Source organism: Syngnathus acus, chromosome 2, assembly GCF_901709675.1.
Source record: "Syngnathus acus chromosome 2, fSynAcu1.2, whole genome shotgun sequence".
Lineage (NCBI taxonomy): Eukaryota > Metazoa > Chordata > Actinopteri > Syngnathiformes > Syngnathidae > Syngnathus > Syngnathus acus.
The window spans coordinates 21,054,586-21,064,522 of NC_051088.1; the positions used below are offsets into that span (position 1 = coordinate 21,054,586).

Here is a 9,937-nt window from a genome sequence, read left to right on the forward strand (position 1 = left end):
TCATAATATTTTATTATAATAATATTTACACTACCGTTCAAAAGTTTGGGGTCACCCAAACAATTTTGTGACCCCAAACTTTTGAACGGTAGTGTAGCTGGTCAAACAAAAACAGCTAGCTAGCTGTTGGTAGCTTTATGATGGGTATGGGTCTTTCATTAAAAAGACCAATTGATAGACAATACAGAGATTGTTTTGGCAAGCCGAGTGGAAAGTAGCAAATGTGCGAATATGGGTTGTTTAACCCAAGTAATACCTTGACCCAACTTGCTTGAAATATCATGGCGACAACTGTTTTTTAGCATTTCCAAAGTTTCATATCATTTGCATTCCTTCACACTGAGAACGGCGCTGCTCTTTGCTTTACCAACATTGAACTTCACTACACCACTCATGTCCACATTGGTGTGCTTCAGCGTGAGTTTATGCACGGTGCCATGGTTCTCCAGGCGGACTGAGGGTCCAGGCTGAACGTTCTCGCCGTTCAACATCCAAACTGGAGGTCGGCTGATAGCTACAGAGAGCTTGCACTGGAAAACCGCTGGTTCATTCTCGTGTACCTCCACATCTTCTAGCTCTTGCACCATCTTAAGCTCTTGGGCTGCGTGTTAGGAATACATTGTTTGTTAATACCAACCAAAACATCTGAACTAAATGTGAGGTTGGATTAATGTTCTTACCTTCCACCATGAGTTTGGCTTCAGAGATATGCTCCCCGACCTCAATACTATATGTGCCCTCGTCCTCAACTGCCACCTGCTGGATCACGAGTTTATGGTAGCAACCATCAACCAGGATATCTATTCGATCCGAGGGGACGAGCCTCTCCTCGCCCCGGCACCAGGTCGCTCTACTCCGGGATGAGGACACGGTGCATTCCAGGATGACACGGTGATTCTCCAGTGCTGTCCTGTCCCGCAGTGGCTTGACTATGGACACTGGGAGTTCTGAAGCGAGATGAAACATTTTTAAGATATTGGGCACCTAAATCACGGAGGACTATCCCAGGCATTGTACCTTCCACTTCTAGGTAAGCCGTAGATTCAACGTCTTTGCTAACAAATCTTATTTCTCCAGCATCCTCAGCTTTGACATTGCACATCAGCAAGAAGTGTTTGGTCCCTTGAAAGAAAATGTAACATTTCATTGTTTCTCGTGTCAAGTGGTTGATATATTTGACTTTTGCGGGTGCCAGATTCTTACGCAACGCATCAGTCATGATTGCTGAAAGCCACAGAGAGACTTTAAATCACAGAGCGATTGTTACCGGGAGATTCTACCAGTCAGTCACAGTCTGGAAGTTGAGTCAAGTGTGGTTGTCAGCCGGGATAGGCAACCCTGGCCTGACTAGTGTGTTCATTGGTAGTTTTATTCTCGTCCTTTGATACAGTGGTGATCAGTTTTTCACCAAATGTCAACTGGGATATAAATTGAACGGGTCAAACGACAGGAAGGCAAAATTATAATTTTCATAGATTGTGTATTGCAAAATAACCTTCCGTGCGAGTCTTGATGGTGCTGGTGGGACGGATCTTGTGGCCATCCTTATACCATTCGCCGCTCACATCGCTCAGGGAAACCTCACACATGAATACTGCGTTCTGATCTTCCTGGATGCAAAGATTCTCCAGGTCCTGCAGAATTGTCAGCTCATGCTCTAAGAGTGAATCAGAGAAAAACATTATAGCGAATCTACAGTTTACAAAGTACATAAGAATTTTTTGTCCTTTCAGACCGACCATAAACCTCCAAAGAACAGGAAGTGCTGCTTTCCCCCACATCACAGATGTAGGTGCCAGAATCTACCAAAGAGCACTGCAGGATTTGACAGAACTTCTTTCGCCCCATAGAATATATCCTAATGTTCTTGCCTGGCTTCAGCTCGGTTCCATTCTTATTCATTGTTGAAGATAGACAAAGGTATTTCTTATTGTTTCTCCATTTTGAAGTTAATTCTGTATGACGATAATTTTACCTTGAACCATCTGACTCCAACGTTTTGTCGAGAGAATTCGCACTCCAAAGTGACAGGGAATTCTTCTTCCACACGGACATCAACCAGATCTTTTAGGGTGGTAACTGGAGTCTCTGTAAATGTTATCAATTGTAATCAGTCATATTGAAAACAGTATAAACAAAAAAAAAAATCCTCCCGTTACCTTTGACCGTGAGCCTGGATGTGGTGCGCACCCCTTCGGCTGAGAAGGCAATAGTGCATGTGTCCTCCAGGGTGAGATTGGAAAGGGTGAGGCCATGCACTCGCCCGTTGGTGCTCACCCGAAACTGATTGTTTGGCTTCACCCGAATGCCATCCTTCTGCCAATTGCCCTCCACGTCAGCGTGGGACAACTCCACCTCAAAAGATGCTGTCTCACGTTCGAAGATTTCCTGGTCAGTCAGGCCTTTACGGATTGATATTTTGCGGGCTAAATAGGATGAGAAGGTATGATTTTTATCAAAAGTCTTAAAATACTCCTGAACACTGTCAGAATATCGCCTGAGCACTTACGCTCTACATTTAGCTTGACCTGGGTCCTGTCGTGCAGAGTTTCACAACGGTAGGTTCCGCGGTCTGACAGATTTAAACTGTGAATGGTCAGACTGCGTTTGCATCCATTCTGGTTGAGTGAATATCGAGGCCCGGCCTGGATGACCACCCCTTGTCTCATCCATTGCACTTCACCCGTCTCCAGGCTAATCTCTGTCTCCAGGGTGGCATCACAAAACTCTTCAGCCATGACAGCCTCCATTTTCTTTGTAAACATGACCTGAGCCTCTGAACATGAACATAATATTGCAACACAAATGAGATTTTTTGGGTCAAAAAGTAGTTTATACCAACATTTTGCTTCCAATACATACCTTGGACTCGGAGGCTTGCTTTGCTTGTTGTACCTTCAGCTTCAGCTGTGATTTTAGAACAGTCCAACATTTGGCACTTTCTCATCACTAAGGTGTGGCACAAACCATTCTGTGTGATCTGGACACGGTCACTTGGACCGATCACCTCATTGTCCATGAACCAAACCAAATGCACGTCGTCGGGTGAAACCACACACTTAAAGGTAGCGTCCTCTCCTTCCAGCACGGTGATGTTTTGAAGCTCAGTGAGGAACTCAACCACCCGAGGCACTGAAGTGACGCAAGGATGTGTATGAATCATTCATTAAATTTAAAGAATGATGAAAACCCCGAGGGATGCTTACTCTTTACTGCAAGGGTCGCAACGGTGCGGTCATCTTTGGACTCGCAGGCGTACTCTCCAGAATCCTCCCTAGTCAAACGATGTATGGTCAAACTACGTTCCACTCCATCCGCCCGAATGGTGAACCTCCTGTTCGGAACCACTTCCACACCATTCTTAAACCACTGCACATCTGCTTTGGGTTTGCACACTTGACATCGGAGGGTCACCATTCCGTCAGCATGGGCCACAGTGTCTTGCATCGGCCTTGTAAACTTTATCCTCATTCCTGGAACGATCAGATCATATGTTTTCATTCTTATGCTGGGATTCAACATTACGTATCAGATGTCACAACGAAAAATGCTTTCTACCTTTTACCAGTAAGCTGAAGTGTATTTGGTCAGTGTTGACATCACAGGTGTACTCGCCGGCATCCGAGCGCCTCAAAGGTGCGATGGTGAGGTCACGCTGATGACCTTCCATGAGTGCCTGGAAGCGCTCACCTTCAATGGGTGTCCAGTCTTTGAGCCAGCGCACTAGAGCATTCTCCTTGGACACAAAGCTAGTCAAGGTCACACTCTCTCCCTCGTAACCCGTCAAAACAATATCATCTTCCTTCTTCAAGAATGTCACCGGAGGCTCTTTAAGAATACCACAAAGAAATAGCTTGTAAGTTACAGTAGTACTCTGTCTTGTATATCCTGAGTGGTACTTGAGGGGATACCTTGAATCCTAACAATACTGATCATCTTGTCGTCTACTGCATCACATGTGTATTTTCCGGATTCCGAAGGTTGAACATTGGAAATAATAATTTTCCTCAAATTCCCGTAGCATTCTATTTGCGTACGTGAGTCATTGACAAGGAGCTTGTCATTGCAGTACCACTGTACAGGAGCATTTGGGCGGGACACCTCACAAGCCAGGATTAGTTCGTCGCCTGCTGTCAACTCCTGGAAGTCGCCATCTTTAGAATTGCCCACAATGGTCACTGGAGGTTCTGTGGCAGAAAATGACTTTAAAGTTTGATTTCTCAATTGTGATTTGCTTCAGTACAGTAAAGGCTACCTTGCACTGTAACCTGGAAGCTGATGTTATCATCTTCAGCATCTAGAAAGTATTCTCCAGAGTCCTCAAGTTCAGCGTTGAGAATGACAAGTGAACGAAATGCGCCTTCCTCTTCCTCGCAAAACCTGCCGTCACACTCGATACGACAGCCGTCTTTGTACCATTTGGTTTTGGCATTACTTCTGGAGAGCTCGCACTCGAGCACAATGTCATCGGAAATTAGCACCTTGAGGTTTGTGTCAATCTCAGACTTCCTTAAGATATTCAATGGCGGCTCTGAGGGGAATCACATGTAAAACAAAATAGACATTTTATTATAAAACAGTAACGAGTACTGCTGGTTAGCTTCCTTACCTAAAATTTTAACCTCAAAGTCAAGTCTGTCATCTTCAGCATCACAACTATATATGTCAGAATCCGCTGGAGAAGGCGAGAGGATTTCAAGGCGACGAAGTAAACCATTCTCTGTGATGCTCACGCGATTATTTTTCTCTATTTCTTGGCCATTTAGCAGCCACTTGACTTCCGCATTGAGACGAGATGCCTTGACTTCCAGTACGACTGCCTTCCCTGCAAAACCCTCCAGCTTCTTCGGTGCATCTTTAGGCCGGGAAAGTACCACTGGTGGTTCTAAATGAATGACAAACCGATATTACATCATATTTATATCTTCAGGTAAAAGCTCTTCCTTATTTCCTACCTGTAATAGTCACCATGAAGGCAACAGAGTCATGTTCGGTTTCACATACATACTCTCCTGCGTCCTTCACAGAGGCCACAGGGATCACCAGGCGACGTTTTACCCCGTCCACTTCCAGTATGAGGTTTGGACCCTCCTCTACCTCCAGACTGTCTTTGTACCATATGACATGAGCGTCCGAATGTGAGATTTCACAACTGAGCTGGAGCTTGGTGGAAGCCAAGTGGGTGAGTTTTATCTCGGACTCAGTGGGGGAAATTATTCGTACGGAAGGCTCTGAAAATATGAATATCATATTATATATATACATTTTGTTAATTTTGGAGTCAAAGCTCGGTTTTACCTGTGATAGTCAATTGAAAGAATACAGAGTCCCCATTTGTCTCGCAGATGTATTCGCCCCCATCTTCCACCGTGCTGTGGAGAATGGTTAACCGTCTGTAGGGACCCTCTTTTGTCAGCTGGATATTGCCCCCCTCCTTCACCTCTTCACCGTTCTTGAACCATTGCACCTTCCCGGCAGAGCGAGATAACTCGCACTGCATGTGAACGTCCTCCGAAATATGACTTTCCATCGAGACATCATCTTTGGGGTCCACAATCATCACTGGGGGTTCTGCAGAGAGGGATTAGTTTGCCTTTATTTGAAAAATAACTTTCTTTCACTGTCACTATACTTTTCAACCCACCTCTAACGTTGACAGAAAACTCCATCCTGTTGTTTTCCGCTTGGCAGATGTAGCTACCCGCATCAGAGCTTTGGGCAGAGCGGATAATCAACCTTCTCAGGGTTCCCTCTGCCTGCAGAGTAATGTTGTCATTGGGTTCAATTTCACAACCATCTTTAGACCTGCAACGGACGATACAGATTTCTGAATAAAATCCAAAACAACCAATTTGGTTAAGCAGCAAAAGGCGCAGCAGATGAAAGGACTTCTTACCAGATAACTTGAGCATCCTCTCTGGAGACATGGCAGAGTAGCACCACAGGGTCAAGCTCCATGCTGCTTTTATGAAGGTCTTCCTTGGGGGCTGGAATGAACTCCACTGGAGGACCTGAAACAATGGTGGAAAGACTTTTTACTGATTCTCTGGAAACTGTATCCTCCAGTGCCAGAATTGCTTTTATGTTTATCAGGAGAGAGTTGATGCTCAGACACTTTACCTGCAACGTCAACGGAGAATGTGATGGCATCCCCCAATGTCTGGCATGTATAAACTCCAGCGTGATGTTTCTCAGCTGATTGGATTACAATTCTCCTCATGTTCCCATCTGATTGGATGTTGAGGACGTCGCTCACCCGGAGCTCCTCACCGTCTTTGAACCAACATACTTTCGCCGAAGGGTGGGACACTTCGCAGTAAAGCACAATGACGTCGCCCGTTTCCACCTTCTTGGTGCTATCAGATTCCAGCAAAGGGCTGAATTTCACAACAGCGGCTGCAAAGGCACAATGAGGCTTTGTAGTCAATATTATGACCTAATCTCATGGTCACTTTGATAAACAACAAACAAGAGACTGCTTCACCCACGTTTAACCTTGAGAAGTGCCGAATTCCGCACCCCGTTGGCGATAAAGGTTATCTCTGCCTCGTCTTCTGCACCGAGAGTTTCACGGATAACCAATGTATGCTCCGTGTTGGACTGCTTTAGTGAGTATCGGCCACTGTCTTGCAGTTGAGCACTATTCAAAAACCAGTTCCCAACCACCGAGGCTGACAACACGATGGAAAAGACGGCATCCTCTCCTTCTGTGACCTCCAGGTCCCGAAGAGGACTGCAAATCTTTGTTCCTGGAACTAAATAAAGCCAGAAACAACACTATTGAGATCCAGATTTGTCAGTGGCTGTATTTTCTTTCTCCGTAGTATACAGCATACCCATATGGACAACTTTTGGAAATTCAACATGGCCACTGCGGCCATATTTGTTGATGCAGCAGACTCTGAAACGGTAGTCCCCCTCGTGTGGTACATTGTCACCGCAGATCTCCGTTGAGGTGGCGTTCTCGGAGGTAAAGCATTTCTGCCACTCTTGCGATCCCACTTCCTGTCTTTCCACCACAAAGATGGCGCGAGTAGTCTGGTTGTAGGGTGCGGGAACCCAGGAAAGCAGGGCGCCATTCGGGCTGTCTAGATCCATCTTGACGTCGAGCGGACAGATTGGTGGACAGTGTCTTGTGGCTATAAGGAAAATGTTGGTGATTACACAGAGACATTTTTGGAATTGCCTACAAAAAATAGTCCAGGTTAGATGAATTTATAACCTTCTCACATAAAAACGTAACCGGAAACAAAACCCAAAAATGATAACATACCTCTAACTTTAAGACGTGATGAGGTCTTTGATCTTCCGGTCACAAAAGTCACCACCCCTGAGTCTTGGTGAGCCACGTTGACAAAGACCAGAACGTGTGTTTTCCCAAAAGACTTGAGGATAGTCTGGTGTGTCTCGTGCAGCTTGAGCCCGTTTTTGAACCAATAGATCTCCATGTCTTCATCCTCAACTTCCACACAGAATGCAGCGTTCTCACCCTCCAACACCTCCACCTTCCGTGGGAGTTTCCGCACAATTTTACCTGAGAGAGTCACCGTTATTGTAAATGTTCACGTTCAAGATGACCCGGTGGCGAATACCTTTGACCGACAACTCGGCTATGCTCTTTGCCCCATCTGGCATCTCGCACAGATAAACTCCATCATCGTCCATTTCCACATCTTGGATGGTGAGTCTTCGCCTGGTGCCTTGTTGCTCGATCCCATATTTGCTGCATGGCATCAGCTTTTGATCCTCACGGTACCATGTGGCCGGGATTGAGTTATCGGGAACCTCGCATTCCAGAACGGCAACGTTCCATTCCCTTGCCTCCACATCTTTTAATGGATGCTTAAATCGCACATGGGTTCCTGGAGAGTAAAGAGAGGACCATGATTTGGTGTAAAGTACGGCAGCCGATAAAGTGCATTATTAAGTCAGTCTTACCTTTGACTGTCAGATGAACTGCACTGAGAGTGTTTCCCAGAGCGTTGGATGCCACACATGCGTACAGTCCCGTGTCCTGAACTTTACAGTACAGAACCTTCAAGGTGTAATAACCCTCCCTGTCCTCAAATATAAGATGCCGTCTTCCCGCCTGGAGGGGCACACCGTCCTTCTTCCAGATGATCTCCGGCTTTGGCTTCCCTGTGACGAAGCAGCGGAACTTTGCGTGTTTGCCCTCTGCCACGACAAACTTCTTGGCCTTGGATGGACTGACTGACGACTCCTCCCTGAGCCTTAACAAACTGAGTTTGTCCAACCATTGGCTGGACTTTCTGCTATCCTCTCGCTCTGGAACAGGTTCAACAAGGAGCATGGCACCAGCCAGTGCCTCACCTTTGCAGTTCACGGCCTTACAGGTGTAGACGCCCTTGTCGGGCATGCGTGTTCTGTAAATCTTGAGTTGGGACCAGCCTCCATCTTGAAGGCTTATGCAGAAGTGAGCGCTCTCAAAGATGTCATTGAGTTTCTTGCCGTCTTTTTCCCATTGTACCTCCGGCAAAGGGGTTCCCCAGACCTTGCAGGAGAAGGCGGCGTCCTCTCCTCTGTCCACTCGTAACGATAGGGGCTTGATGAGGAACCTGGGTTTGTCATCGGATATGAAGTCAAGGTCCTGGTCGAACTTATCCCCATGGTCACCATTCTCTTCCCGGTGGTCACCGTTGTGGAATGTGCCGGTTCCATTCATCTGCCCGTGCTCCTCGACACCGTTAACTTCCACTTGCTGCTCATTTCCCTCCACTTTGAGGGTGGCTGCAGCATAGGTTTCCCCGACATTGTTTTTAGCTTTGCAGATGTATTGGCCAGCATCCTTCTCGCTCACCCCACTGATGCTCAACAAGTAGAACTTGCCCTCCTCTGAGAGCTTGTACCGTCCTTCAGTGACGATCTGGACGTTTTTGCGTTCCCAGATCACGTCAGGATGAGGGTCTCCCCCGATTTGGCACCTGAGAGTGGCGTCAGCCCCGCATTGTACCACCACAGGCCGTGGGTAGCCTAAAACACGAGGGGCACCCCCAAAGATGTCCATGGTGTCGGTCTTTTGTTGTTGAATTGAAAGTGATCTAAAGGAACACAAATGAAACTTGTTTCTAAATGTATCCGTTTAATAATTATTCCATTTCGAGTCGGCGCTGCGACTTAGAAAAGTCTAAAAAAAGGCACTCGTGAGCAGAGCACGGACAGCCCGTGGTGCTTCAAGTTCAGAATGATAAGTGTCCACGTGCCAGGAAAATTGTGACTTAAGAATGTTGTTAAATTCATCGTTGGAGATCAAGCTCGACTCACCTTTTTTGAGAAGTTTCCTGTAAATGCCGGCAACCCGCCCCCTCCCTTCTCAGGCTGGGGACATTTTGTCTCGTTTCAATGATCGATTCCCTTGCGGTGAGAGTTTTTCGGGTTTTCTGCTTTTCATATGGGTAGTAAGTCAGCTGTCTTTCGGTGTCCCTGCGCTTTGGCGAGTAAAATAATCTGAGTGTGCGTCAGACATCGACATTGTCCGGCATCCTGGGAGAGAGAGGTGCATTTTGGAGGAAGGGCGCAGATGGTGTCAGGACTTTTGCAGCTGCTCCCACTAGGCTGTAACCCCCCACTCCCAAAACTAAAAATATCCTCCGCTTCCATGACAGATAATGTTAGGCCCTCCACTATCACTAAAGATAGCGAGGAGGCCGAGATAGAAACACGTTCCCTGACTTCAACCTCACACGAGGAGGCGGCACAACACAGCTGCTGCTGCTTTGGGGTTTTGTTTTTGCTTGAAGACAATCTAATTGACTTTGAGACAGTTGGCGAAAACTTCATTAAGTACACCTGCCATTGAATCGGAGCAAAAAAGCTGTTTATAAAAGTAACTTGACAAAGACAATGCTTGCTTTGAATAGTTCAAGTGATAGATGTATGACAATGTTCGTTTAATATACTGTTGTTACTTTGGGCTGTG

At 46.3% G+C, this 9,937-nt stretch overlaps 1 protein-coding gene across 1 annotated transcript; it reads right to left on the reverse strand.

Moving 5' to 3' along the window:
• Positions 1-289: 289 nt before the first annotated feature.
• Positions 290-9,557, reverse strand: obsl1a (obscurin like cytoskeletal adaptor 1a). The gene is made up of 25 exons (XM_037246152.1): positions 9,283-9,557; positions 7,939-9,059; positions 7,593-7,862; positions 7,274-7,534; positions 6,837-7,139; positions 6,489-6,755; positions 6,121-6,396; positions 5,897-6,011; positions 5,645-5,805; positions 5,299-5,571; positions 4,956-5,231; positions 4,610-4,885; positions 4,256-4,531; positions 3,912-4,187; positions 3,559-3,828; positions 3,207-3,473; positions 2,863-3,132; positions 2,510-2,776; positions 2,160-2,426; positions 1,976-2,088; positions 1,740-1,893; positions 1,496-1,657; positions 1,018-1,122; positions 681-947; positions 290-601 (listed from the first exon to the last, which is right to left on the reverse strand). The coding sequence occupies exons 2-25, from the start codon at positions 9,023-9,025 to the stop codon at positions 321-323; spliced, it is 6,540 nt and encodes a 2,179-aa protein (XP_037102047.1). The 5' UTR covers positions 9,026-9,059; positions 9,283-9,557; the 3' UTR covers positions 290-320.
• Positions 9,558-9,937: the final 380 nt, after the last annotated feature.

Excerpts from the sequence above, each read along its gene's own strand:
- obsl1a (XM_037246152.1), bottom strand. The coding sequence starts at position 9,025 with ATGGACATCTTTGGGGGTGCCCCTCGTGTTTTAGGCTACCCACGGCCT. Across the intron at positions 6,756-6,836 it reads TCCAAAAGTTGTCCATATGG|TTCCAGGAACAAAGATTTGC; the intron begins GTATGCTGTATA and ends GGCTTTATTTAG. Across the intron at positions 948-1,017 it reads GGCTTACCTAGAAGTGGAAG|AACTCCCAGTGTCCATAGTC; the intron begins GTACAATGCCTG and ends ATCTCGCTTCAG.